This window comes from Aegilops tauschii, chromosome 7 (genome assembly GCF_002575655.3).
Source record: "Aegilops tauschii subsp. strangulata cultivar AL8/78 chromosome 7, Aet v6.0, whole genome shotgun sequence".
NCBI lineage: Eukaryota > Viridiplantae > Streptophyta > Magnoliopsida > Poales > Poaceae > Aegilops > Aegilops tauschii.
Genome location: NC_053041.3, coordinates 279,945,951 through 279,959,816, shown reverse-complemented (window position 1 = coordinate 279,959,816; position 13,866 = coordinate 279,945,951). Strand labels below are relative to the sequence as shown.

The 13,866-nt window shown below is 46.5% G+C and overlaps 1 protein-coding gene across 2 annotated transcripts; it reads left to right on the top strand.

The window, feature by feature from the left end:
* Window positions 1-6,768: 6,768 nt before the first annotated feature.
* Window positions 6,769-10,037, top strand: LOC109759626 (protein SOSEKI 3). Of its 2 annotated transcripts, XM_020318453.4 has the most exons (7): window positions 6,769-7,331; window positions 7,414-7,483; window positions 7,563-7,678; window positions 7,775-8,756; window positions 9,391-9,534; window positions 9,643-9,693; window positions 9,787-10,037. In XM_020318453.4, exons 1-7 carry the CDS (start codon window positions 7,079-7,081, stop codon window positions 9,863-9,865), a joined length of 1,695 nt encoding a protein of 564 aa, XP_020174042.1. In that variant the 5' UTR covers window positions 6,769-7,078; the 3' UTR covers window positions 9,866-10,037. The 2 variants fall into 2 exon arrangements, with proteins under 2 accessions (XP_020174042.1, XP_020174041.1); XM_020318452.4 differs by having other exon boundaries at window positions 9,391-9,693.
* Window positions 10,038-13,866: the final 3,829 nt, after the last annotated feature.

Below are 13,866 nucleotides of genomic sequence, written 5' to 3'. Positions count from 1 at the left end.
TGAAGTTCCCCTTCTTCTTCCCTTTGCCCTTTTTCTTGAAACTAGTGGTTTTACTGACCATCAACACTTGATGCTCCTTTTTGATTTCTACCTCTGCTGCCTTTAGCATTGCGAAGAGCTCGGGAATTGTCTTATCCATCCCTTGCATGTTATAGTTCATCACGAAGCTCTTGTAGCTTGGTGGCAGTGATTGAAGAATTCTGTCAATGACGCAATCATCCGGAAGTTCAACTCCCAGTTGAACCAAGTGATTATTATACCCAGACATTCTGAGTATATGCTCACTGACAGAACTATTCTCTTCCATCTTGCAGCTATAGAACTTATTGGAGACTTCATATCTCTCAATCCGGGCATTTGCTTGAAATATTAACTTCAACTCCTGGAACATATCATATGCTCCATGACGCTCAAAACGTCGTTGAAGTCCCGGTTCTAAGTCGTAAAGCATGGCACACTGAACTATTGAGTAGTCATCAGCTTTGCTTTGCCAGACGTTCATAACTTCTGGCGTAGCTCTTGCAGGAGGCCTGGCACCTAGCGGTGCTTCCAGGACGTAATTCTTCTGTGCAGCAATGAGGATAATCCTCAAGTTACGGACCCAGTCCGTGTAATTGCTACCATCATCTTTCAACTTAGCTTTCTCAAGGAACACATTAAAATTCAATGGAACAACAACACGGGCCATTTATCTACAATTAACATAGACAAGCAAGATACTATCAGGTACTAAGTTCATGATAAATTTAAGTTCAATTAATCATATTACTTAAGAACTCCCACTTAGATAGACATCTCTCTAATCATCCAAGTGGTTACGTGATCCAAAGCAACTAAACCATGTCCGATTAACACGTGAGATGGAGTAGTTCCAATGGTGAACATCACTATGTTGATCATATCTACTATATGATTCACGCTCGACCTTTCGGTCTCTGTGTTCCGAGGCCATATCTGTATATGCTAGGCTCGTCAAGTTTAACCTGAGTATTCCGCGTGTGCAACTGTTTTGCACCCGTTGTATTTGAACGTAGAGCCTATCACACCCGATTAACACGTGGTGTCTCAGCACGAAGAACTTTTGCAACGGTGCATACTCAGGGAGAACACTTTTATCTTGAAATTTTAGTGAGAGATCATCTTATAATGCTACCGTCAATCAAAGCAAGATAAGATGCATAAAGGATTAACATCACATGCAATCAATATAAGTGATATGATATGGCCATCATCATCTTGTGCTTGTGATCTCCATCCCCGAAGCACCGTGCTCGTGATCTCCATCTCCGAAGCACCGTCATGATCACCATCGTCACCGGCGCGACACCTTGATCTCCATCGTAGTATCGTTGTCGTCTCGCCAAATAATTGCTTTTACGACTATCGCTACCGCTTAGTGATAAAGTAAAACTATTACATGGTGATAGCATCTCATACAATAAAGCGACAACCATATGGCTCCCGCCAGTTGCCGATAACTCGGTTACAAAACATGATCATCTCATACAACAAATTATATCACATCATGTCTTGACCATATCACATCACAACATGCCCTGCAAAAACAAGTTAGACGTCCTCTACTTTGTTGTTGCAAGTTTTACGTGGCTGCTACGGGCTTAGCAAGAACCGTTCTTACCTACGCATCAAAACCACAATGATAGTTTGTCAAGTTGGTGCTGTTTTAACCTTCGCAAGGACCGGGCGTAGCCACACTCGGTTCAACTAAAGTGAGAGAGACAGACACCCGTCGGTCACCTTTAAGCAACGAGTGCTCGCAACGGTGAAACCAGTCTCGCGTAAGCGTACGCGTAATGTCGGTCCGGGCCGCTTCATCTCACAATACCGCTGAACCAAAGTATGACATGCTGGTAAGCAGTATGACTTATATCGCCCACAACTCACTTGTGTTCTACTCGTGCATAGCATCAACGCATAAAACCAGGCTCGGATGCCACTGTTGGGGAACATAGTAATTTCAAAAAATTTCCTACGCACACGCAAGATCATGGTGATGCATAGCAACGAGAGGGGAGAGTGTTGTCCATGTACCCTCGTAGACCGACAGCGGAAGCGTTATCACAACGCGGTTGATGTAGTCGTACGTCTTCACGATCCGACCGATCAAGTACCGAACGCATGGCACCTCCGAAGTTCTACACACGTTCAGCTCGATGACGTCCCTCGAACTCCGATCCAGCCGAGTGTTGAGGGAGAGTTTCGTCAGCACGACGGCGTGGTGACGATGATGATGTTCCACCAACGCAGGGCTTCGCCTAAGCTCCGCGACGGTATTATCGAGGTGTAATCTGGTGGAGGGGGGCACCGCACACGGCTAAAATATCGTATATCAAGTGTGTTCTCAGGTGCCCCCCTACCCCCGTATATAAAGGAGCAAGGGGGAGGCCGGCTTCCCTAGGCGCACCAAGGAGAGATGGGGAGTCCTCCTCCTAGTAGGAGTAGGACTCCCCTTTCCTAGTCCTACTAGGAAAAGAGGGGGGGAAGGAAAGAGAGGGAGAGGGAGAGGGAAAGGGGGCTGCGCCCCCCTCTCCTAGTCCAACTAGGACTTCCCTTGGGAGGGGGCGCGCCACCTCATGGCTGCTGCCCTCTCTCTCCCCTCAAGGCCCACCAAGGCCCAATACTTCCCCGGGGGGTTCCGGTAACCCTCCGGCACTCCGATTTAATCCGAAACTTCTCCGGAACACTTCCGGTGTCCGAATATAGTTGTCCAATATATCAATCTTTACGTCTCGACCATTTTGAGACTCCTCGTCATGTCCGTGATCACATCCGGGACTCCGAACAACCTTAGGTACATCAAAACATATAAACTCATAATAGAACTGTCATCGTAACTTTAAGCGTGCGGACCCTTTGGGTTCGAGAACTATGTAGACATGACCGAGACACCTCTCTGGTCAATAACCAATAGCGGGACCTGGATGCCCATATTGGCTCCCACATATTCTACGAAGATCTTTATCGGTCAGACCACATAACAACATACGTTGTTCCCTTTGTCATCGGTATGTTACTTGCCCGAGATTCGATCGTCGGTATCTCGATACCTAGTTCAATCTCGTTACCGGCAAGTCTCTTTACTCGTTCCGTAATACATCATCCCGCAACTAACTCATTAGTCACAATGCTTGCAAGGCTTATAGTGATGTGCATTACCGAGTGGGCCCAGAGATACCTCTCCGACAATCGGAGTGACAAATCCTAATCTCGAAATACGCCAACCCAACAAGTACCTTTGGAGACACCTGTAGAGCACCTTTATAATCACCCAGTTACGTTGTGACGTTTGGTAGCACACAAAGTGTTCCTTCGGTAAACGGGAGTTGCATAATCTCATAGTCATAGGAACATGTATAAGTCATGAAGAAAGCAATAGCAACATACTAAACGATCGGGTGCTAAGCTAACGAAATGGGTCAAGTCAATCACGTCATTCTCCTAATGAGGTGATCCCGTTAATCAAATGACAACTCATGTCTATGGCTAGGAAACATAACCATCTTTGATTAACGAGCTAGTCAAGTAGAGGCATACTAGTGACACTCTGTTTGTCTATGTATTCACACATGTATTACGTTTCCGGTTAATACAATTCTAGCATGAATAATAAACATTTATCATGATATAAGGAAATATATAATACTTTATTATTGCCTCTAGGGCATATTTCCTTCAACTACGTTCCCCAACACCTGGACCCTCGACCCCTCGGCGATCCTCGACCCTCGTTCTCGACCCTCGACCCCTCAGAGATCCTCGACCCTCGACCTTCTTTTCTTTATTTTTCTACTTCTTTTTTTCATCTTCTTCTTCCTTCTTTTTCATCATCTTCTACTTCTTCTTCTTTTTTCATCTTCTTCTTCCTATAGTTTCATCTTCTTCTTCTACTTCTTCTTCTTCTTCCTATAGTTTCATCATCATCATCATCTTCTTCTTCCTCTTCCTCTTCTTCTTCTTCTTCTTCTTCCTCTTCTTCTTCTTATTTTTTTTCTTCTTTCTTCTTTCTTCTTAACCTAAAATAAACCTAAACTAAACTAAATCTAAACCTAAAGCTAAAAAAAAGAAAAAACTAAACCTAAACCTAAACAAAACTAAATCTATACCTAAACCGAAAACAAAACTAAATATAACTAAACTAACAGTGAAAAATACTGAAAAAAGAGAGGGGGTGGGGGCTCACCAGAGTGGGGGGTGGAGGCCGATGGAGGAGGGGGGCGGTGCGGCCTAGGGTGGCCGCGGCAGGGCCCGGGGGTGCCAGGGCGGCCGGGGTGGTGCGGGGCGCGATGGGGCGGCGGGGGCGGCGGGGCTCGATGGGGCGGCGCGGCGGGGTTGTGCGGGGCACGACGAGGCGGTGGGTGGTGCGGCGACGGGGTGGTGGGGCGGCGTTGGTGCGGGCGCGGGCGGAGAGAGAGGGGAGAAAGAGAGGGATGGGGCCGGGGAGAGAGAGAGGGGGGTTACCGTTAATTTGGATGGGGCCAACCTCTTTGCCGTCAGCTAGCGGACGACAAAGAGTTTGGGGGGTGGGCCGTTATAGCGTTGCCCTAAAATGGACCCCACCCAACCTCTTTGCCGTCCGCTAGCTGACGGCAATGAACTGGCTGACGGCAAATTGCATCTTTGCTATCAGCCAGTTCTTTGCCATCTGTTTTTTGTAAGCTGACGGAAAAGACCTTCTTTGCCGTCAGCTAGCGGACGACAAAGAATTGACAGACGACAAATTCTCTGATTCCAGTAGTGTATGGCCGCTTCGTGATCATTGGAGATCACCACCTCCTCCTTGACCATGGTCGCGGACAGAGTGGTGGACATCGACGGGGCCGAAGACCGTGGGCGGCAGTGCCACGATCCAGATGACCTCGAGGGTCCACCTGCTGGCCCCGACAACCACCCAGAGCCACTGCCGAACTTGCTCTTTTGTGTGGTGTGTGGACGAGAGATGAGGTGCGAGGAGGATATGAGAGGTGACGATGCAGGGTTGGAGAAGTGGTTTGCAAGCCATGACGACCTGCTTAAATAGCCGAGCCAGGTGGACCATCACCGCCTCAATGCGGGCGTAGCGGCCGGAGTAGCCTTCTTAGTTGCCGTGTTCATGCTAAAGCAGCTCCATCAGTCGTCCGGTCATGTCGGTGTGACCGACATGAATGTGGGTAGGCAGCCTTCCGGCTGTATGTTTTGAGCGGTAGTGAATGTGCGGCTCGGCTTCTGAAAAAGAACTCACGGTGAAGGTTTTGAGTGGGACCGCTCAGTCAAGCACCTACGTGGCAGACGTCCGGACGAGCACAAACCTCCTCCCGATTTCCAGTGTATGGAATTTCGAACGTCCAAAGTGATCCACGGATATTTGATGCATGACATTGGAGGGCAACAAAAAATATCTGATGCACGCCTTGAAGATGCCTTAAGAGCATCCCCAACAGCTGCCCTATTTTTGGGCACAAAAAAGTGGTGGAGTAAATTTTTTAGGGCACAAAACCTAATTTTTTTTGGGCACAAGAGGTGGCCGTCTCCAACAGGTGCGGCTGCCGCACCACAGCCGAACCTCAATTTGAAGATGGTTTTGAACTACAATTTGTCTATGCATTTCAACTACAATATACGAATTTTTGCACCACAACTATGCAAAAAAAAAAACTAGACGCAACAACATATGAAATTCAACTTTAAATCCGCATATGAAGTTCAAATGAAAGTCGCAAACATAGTACCAACATCAACCAAAGTGCATGATCAAACATAGAGAAAAGAAATATGGTTGCTCAACCCTCCTTGCCACTTGTGGTTTCTTTTTTCCTCATCGTTGGCTTCATCTTCTTTTCTTTCATTCCCATGATTTGTAGCATTCATGTCGCCACTCAAACCTCCCATGACATTCATCGTATCTCCAGAGCCACCGCTCATCATGTTCATCAACCCACCCATATAGCCTCCTCCCATGACTCCTCACATGCCGCTCATGACTCCTCCCATGCTGTTCATGCCACCTCCAATTTCAGTAGTCGTCTTCTTTGCGGTTGTCGCCTTCAATTTTTCGCTGCGGCCGAAGCCGACGGGTCGCGCAGCGGCCGCTTCGCCGCTCCTTCACAATTGCCCGCTTCAAAATTGGTCGGGCTAGCGAGAACCACTGTTAATAAATCCCTATTCGCCGCACGCTGAGCCATTTTTTAAGGCAGCCCAATTTTTTTTTGTTATTGGGCTGCTGTTGGAGCGGGTTTTTTTTATGCACTGTGCCTTAAAAATACTTCGTGTCCTGTTATAAATCTGCCAACGTGGATAAGGCTGGTAGAATGAATATTCCTCTTGCGGTGGAGAGTGAGAGCAAGGTAGGGTCAGCTCAAAAAAAAAGTGAGAGCAAGGTAGGGCGGACAGAACAGGAGGAGCATGAGCTGCCAAAAAGGCAATCAAAAAGATAAATCAAACACTGCTACTACTGTGCACTCGAGATCCCTGGCATCTCATTTCGTGGTCTGGCCTTCTCTCTCCTGAAACCTAATAAATAAATAAACCTCACAAGTTCATGCTAATTTGCGTCTGTGTCCAGGCTAATATGCGCTCAGCGCTGATGAACAGAAAATTCAAAAAGGACAGCAGTTAAATTTAATTATTTTTAGAACTTTTGGGCGTCAAAGATGCTCGGTGTTGAGTATAATGTTTATTTAGAAAACATAATACGGATTACGGAAGAAGGGATTAATCATTGATTCTTGGGGCCGAGCCGACACATGGAGCGTTAATCCAAACACAAACAGTGATGCATTATTGCCTCTTCTCTCCTCTGCTTGGATGGATGGTCAAAACCCTGCTTGATTTGATTTGATCTCTCCCCTTCTCCTCCTTGCCGTCTCCCATCTCCATCAGGGAAACCAACACTTCCCGACTCAACCTAACTCACTGCTGCTGCTGCCACCACCACCGCACCACCTCGAGCTGCGGCCATTAATGCGCTCCCTCCGCCCCTTGCCATGTCCAGGACCTGCCGCGGTCTGATTTGATCCGGCTGCGCGGCCACTTTGCTGCTCCCCGACTGTTTCAGAACCAGCAGCCGACGCGACAAGGAAGGATGGAGGGGAGGGCGCGGCGGCGGGGCACCGGCACCGGCACCAGCGCGAGCCCTGGCCGCAACAAGGTCTGGGTCGAGCCGCCGGGCAAGAGCCAGCACCACCCTCCGCGCCGCTCGCCTCCGCCGCCCCCTCCCGCGGCCGCGGGGAAGAGGGTGGCGGTCGTCTACTACCTCTGCCGCAGCCGCCACCTGGAGCATCCCCACTTCATCGAGGTGCCGCTCGCCTCGCCGGAGGCCGGCCTCTACCTGCGAGGTGAGTCCACCAACAGACGCCCCGCCCGCCCTTTCAAATTCACCTTTGGCCCCTGATGCGATTCCTGTTCATGGCGCCGTAGATGTGATTAACCGCCTTAACGTGCTGCGAGGGAAGGGCATGGCGGCCATGTACTCCTGGTCCTGCAAGAGGTACGTACACCCATTGATTACTCTTGTCGAGGGTTCAACTTTCCTCTTTGGCTGGGCTGATCCGTGTAGCTTCCCGCAGGAGCTACAAAAACGGCTTCGTGTGGCACGACATCTCCGAGGACGATCTGGTGCTCCCTGCACAAGGCAACGAGTACATCCTCAAGGGCTCCGAGCTCCTGGACCGATCGCCGCCTGGTAAGTCGCACTCATAAACTCAACTCTGTTTGGGTTCTTCATCAGATCTTGCTCCAATTTGCCTTGTCCATTCTCCTCGACCTTGTCTTGTTTCAGATCGGCAGCAGAATGGCCTTAGCAACACCAAGGCCGAGAGTCCCAAGCACCCTCAACAAGAGTCTCCTCAGTCGCGAGGATCACAAGAAGGGTGCTCGTCATCGTCATCCCCATCCCCATCTGCTGTTATCAAAGAGGCCTCACCTCCAACTCCTACCCAGCAACCACAACAGCTGGCGCACTCCACATTTGTGCCATCATCATCTGCTTCCACCAATCGCGAGGACGAGCAATGCAGGACTACACATTCTGGCTCATCGGGGAACCTGTCCCCTGAACCAGTAGGAACTAATGTTCCATTATCAGAGGCAAGCTCCCCTGGACCTTCCGAGTACAGAGTTTGCAAACCCATCGGAGCACAGGATGCGTCCACACAAACTGATGACAGTGAGAGGGATGTTCCTTCTAAACGTACTTGCGCTGCAGGAATCCGTACAGAGGATTGTACATCAGATGCTGAAATTCAAGAGTGTCATGAAAGAAGCACGCAAGCATCGCCAAAGGTCCCTCTACTTGTTCGAGAATCACCACAGGTGTGTTCATCTGATGCTTCTCCCGGTGGCAGAGTTGAGACATTGGAGTCCCTGATAAGGGCAGAGGCCAGTAGGAGGAGTAGCTATAATAAGGTACTAGAGGAAGAACATCTCTATGGCCCAATGGGTGTGAAGCTGAAGCCAGCCAATTTGCTCATGCAGCTCATCACCTGTGGGTCCATCTCTGTGAAAGATCACCGTGGCTTTGGCCTCATCCCAACATACAGACCACGGTTTACTCAAGTTGAATTCCCTTCTCCAATGTTCTCTACTCCTATGGCATTGCGGCACCTTGACAATGTTCCTTGTAGCGCAAGAACAATTGGAATAAGAGTTTCTGAGTCAGAGCATTTAAGTAGTGAAAGCTTGGTCGAGGAGAGTAAGCAGGAAGAGTCAGGGAGAGGAGAAATACCCACACTCAAACGCTCATCATCTTACGACGAGGATAGGTATGTCACAACACATTGTTCTGATTGTGGGCTATCATGTTGCCACCATGGACTGCGATGCATGATTGCCTTGATAGTGAGCTTTTTTTTTTTTGCTTATTGGATAGCTGAGGCTCACATTGGTTAGTCGCACTTAATGTTGGACATTTATGATCTCTCGTGGAGCTTTCTTTTTTGAGAAAACGCAAAGCTTGTGTCTCAATATATTGAAAAGACTGAAAAGAAAATAAGAAATACAAATCCCCAATAAGGGGTAGGATACAACAAACAGCAGGGCGCTGAGGTTTAGTGGACATCCCTCTCTATGATCTCCCATAGAGACTTAGTCAATTCATTTCTTTTCGCATTATAGTGTCCAATATTAGAGATAGAAAAGATCAAAATAGAATCAAATGATGTTTGTTTTGAAGATCATAAGAGAATCAACCAATTAGTAGAACTCATTTCACTTTGTAACTGCAGTGAGTCACTAAATTGTGTCCTACCTAACTACCTAGAAATTGGCAAGAACTATCATGTTTTTAGTTGCTATGTCACACTGCTATACAGTACCTTCCTTGAAAATATGTTTAGTATTTTCAATATCTCTGGATATATTTTGCTGTTGACTCAGCATCTCCTCTGAATATGTCAGAGTGTATACAGCGCCAGACTCTAGAAGGGATATGGAAAGCTTGGCCGAGTCGGGTAGTTTCAGATGTCTCCCACAGACTATCAAAATGATATCATGTAAGCAATCCAGAAGTGGAACAGCATTCTCCCCCAACTCTGATGTCAGGTACAGCTCTAGTCAACAAGAACGTAGTACTGCATCCTCACCACTTGGTTCATCAAGAGGTGCAAGCAATAGGATGACTGACCCACTAGGTAAATTATCTTCATCAAGGGGAGAGTCATTCCATGAGGAGAAGGACAAAATGATCAAGATCGAAGAAAGGTTAGTTGCTTCTCATTATTCTTATTCGTTGGCCTAGTTGTCTATCTGTTTCTAGAGATTGACGACACACACACACAAAAATCATAACCGCAGGCTTGCTTCTGGAGCACGGGTTATAATCCAATCTGCACCCTTGTGTGAAGAAAGTGATGACAGCATCGAATCACTGTAAGGGGTTGTGTTACATTTTGCTGTGAACTTACCTTCTTTGGCATTTGCTGTTTGTCTCGAAGTTGTTGGGTTGAAAGTGCAGTTTCATTCTTTTTTTCTTTGAGCTGAGTTTGATTCATTTTGTAACCAGTGTGAATGTGATAGTCATTATTTTGTTACACCTTCAGGAAGAATTTGTCACTCCAGTGAGTCCGTACAATATCTTACTCTGATAAGTTTGTCTCCTGCGTCTTGTATCAGTTCTTTTTAATAAAACAACCATGAAAGAGCTTACCGTTCCACAAGGACCAACATAAAAAATAAAATCAGAAACACATAGACTTAGAATTACAATCTTCTTTTTACTATCTGTGGCTCAGGACCAGTCCACGGTAAATGCTAAATGCATCCTGGATAGCTTGTTTCTTCAGTAGTTCAAGGAACATGAACAGGTCACGGTTTTGCCAGGTTGGTGAAACTGTGACAATACTGGACCACATTTTAAAATTTAAACTCACATTAGATACATCACCTGTCAAACTCAATGCATAGCTCCAGTGGGAGCCTCGAGTTAGCTTTTATTCGTATATAAAGCCTGAGCCTGCTTTCCAATTGACATAATGACGTGTTTGGTTAGTCGCATGCAGCTCATGCATGCCTTGGGATGCAAATTTGGCCTGTTTGGCAGTCTGGTTTGCTCTGAATTCAGTATACTCAATTTTTTCCTTTGCTACACTTGAACTTGATGTATGGACGTGGTGATTGCTTTATTTATAAATAAAGCACGGTGAGAGCCTTTTTCGAGAGGGTTGCACTGACTTTGTGCCCTGCACGAATCTTAAAGCAGACATGGGCCTGGTTGTGGAGAAACAATCGAATTGACCATTTCTAGCAACCCATATTCGAGCGGGTGCAGCGTTGCACATAGCTGCACGCCTTGGGAAGCGCGGGAGGCATAACTCCCTGCTCTCCCCTCTTGGTCCAAGGGAATGTATCCGGTGCACCCGCACCTCTGGTGCTACCGGTGCACCGGATACCATAGGATGTTTTAAAAAATCTGGAAAAAAATCTAGCACGTTAACCCAACATCAATGTATGATGCCATAAAATTTCGTGTAAAAAATTGAAATATTTTTTGAGATACAAAAATGACATCAGTTTGATAATGGGCCAAATCTAAAGCCCAAGTTATGTTATGTATTATTCAGTGTTGAATTTGTCATTTTTTTTTGAGTTATGTTTCAAATTTTGATTTGAAATTTTGTGACAACCTGCATTGATGTTGTGTGAGTGTGATAATTTTTTTTCAGAATTCTTTAAACATTTTAAAAGCACAATATGACTTGGGTGCACCAGATATTTTCCGCATGGTCCAACCCCCATTCTCTCTCACCGCCTCTTAAGTTACCACCAATGGTTGCTAACGCTCCACCGTCAGACTGAGATACAAGATTTTTTTTTTTTGGCTCTTGTTGCATGTTAGATTAGAGTAAATACAAGAAATCCGCTCAAGAGGAAATCCATGCACCTCGATTGTTGCAACTGTGTTCTGTAATGAGAATAGCCATTGTTGCAACTGTGTTTTCTGTAATGAGGATAGCGAAGAAACTACATTGCACCTTTTTGGGACTGTGATTTGGTTCAATGCTTATGGAACTTTATTCTTCTCAACAAGATGAAATGCATCTCTATCTATGATGAAGTTCTTCTTGCCTTTCAAGATCTCCCACAATAAATTGCTTTGGATATCATAATTTTGGGATGCTAAAATATTTGGAGTTAGAGAAATGACAAGATTTTTAAAAGAAAAGCTCTCACGCTCAACACTTGGAAATACCTATTGAAACATGACCATCTCCGTGAGCATAGAGTGAAAAGCAAAGAATGATGAATGTCTTCGCAGTAGAATTGACATTCATCTACGATGATGTGGTGCGGTCATAGTTGCAACCCCACCATTTTAATGATGATGCCAAAACAGGAATTTGATAGAGCTTAGCTGATGCATAATTTGTTGTATCTTTATTGTAAATATTTTTTTATGAGTGAATTTCGATTTTTACCCTTTATTTTGACATTTTGACACTAATTACCCCATTTAGCGAGATTTCATCCATTTTACCCCATTTAGCAGAAGTGTTTCCACAATTTACCCTGTTTAAAATTATGTAAGCATTCTGACCTGTGCCGCGCAGGGCACAACTTCTCACGACCGGCTCGGCACGATGGAGGTCACTCACATCACGTCCAACGCACAACGCCCGAGTCGGCCGCGCACCACGCTCGCCTCCAGTCGCTTCTAGCTTGGGTTGCCTGCCCCAATCGATTGCATTGCATGTCCAGGCTTCCGACCGAACGCACCTGTCAGGCTCGCTTGAACCTAGATATTGTCAGGCATCGGCGACGGCGACACCGACCCGTGGATTCCGATGGCTCCATCGAGCTCCCCGACCTCGGGCTGGGCACGTCCATGTATGTGACCCACTGCACTGAATCTTCTTCTTACTTTGGTGACATAGCAGGGACCCCATTGTTGGTTTTGAAACGCTAGATCGATTCACCAGGACCAAACGTGCAAGCAGCTAGCACAGATGGATTGATGAACAATGCCACATGCACATGCACGCGTAGGTGAACCTGGGCTTTGCACTAGCGCTACATCCGATCGGTCGATCACGATGCCGTCGGCAGAACATCTGCGTAACTTGGCGATCGATGGAAGAAACTCTGTTCGATAGATTGCAACAGGCTAGTCTCAAGCCTCACATTTCTTTATTGCTTTGATCTGGTGATATTAGAACGGTAGAACGTGGTGTAGAAAGATATATATAGCACCTAGCCCTAGCCAAACTAAGCCTATAGTATCCCATGTGAAGACTGCCTCCTGCCCAAGTCGGACATGGACATCGTGGTTTATTCCAATATAATCATCAGGCTGTGCTCAGTTGATGGCGGTTCTCCGACGACGGTGCGATCATATCGAGCCTGCCGGTCAGGAGAAGTTCGGAGGACCGGTTCAACATGGAGAAAAATAGGTAGGAAAAAATCGTCGATGTGGCATTGCCAGCTAGACTTAACAATTAAACAGGGTAAATTATGGCAACACTTTTGCTAAATGAGGTAAAACGGATGAAATCCTGCTAAATGGGGTAATTAGTGACAAAATATCAAGATAGGGGGTAAAAACTGGAATTCACTCTTTTTTTATTAATGAAAAAAATAGTAGAACTATTGTTCTGCAGTTCTGGGCTTCAGAAAAGAAAACCTCGACAAAGACATATTTAGTGTTGGCGGGTTAGATGAGAACCACTGACCACGAGGCGGGTGACGGTGAGGCCCCTGCCACCGCCTGGGGGACGGGACGAGGGTTCAGGGGAGGAGGAGGGCTGAGACGAGTTGGCGATTTTTGGTGATGGCGGTTGTCTAGGATTTCGATGTGGGAGACGTAGTGTCCTTTTGCTTGAACAGAAACGTCATCTCGGCTAGGCAAGCACCCACCACATATTTGTGTTTTTTTTTCTGAACACAGTACAGGCGTAAACGAGTATATAAACGCGCATACACTCATCTCTATGAACGCACATACGTACACCCCACCTCTATGAGCACCTCCGAGAGATTAAGCCGGTATATCATCTTGAGATTTTACAAAGTCACCGTAGGCGCATCGTTGTCGATGGGAACGTCTCCTCCCACTAAAGACGTATCGCCGAAAATCCAGAATAAATGCGAGCACCAGGACTTGAACCATGGTGGACTGGGGATATCACAGTCCACCTAACCATCCCAACCACAGGTTGGTTCACATCACATGTTTGTGTTGATGTGAAGCTCAACAAGGTATTTAATTACTATTGTGATAATAATCTCCTATGCCTAAATATCCCACCAACTATTTAGAGCACATGCAGCTATACCACCTCATCATGCTTGCCCTCTCTCTTCCGTGCTCCCATCTGGAGTCCCCACCATTCAATTTCAATCCGATGGCTTCCCTAATTTTTCCCTTGTGTCTCCTTTTTA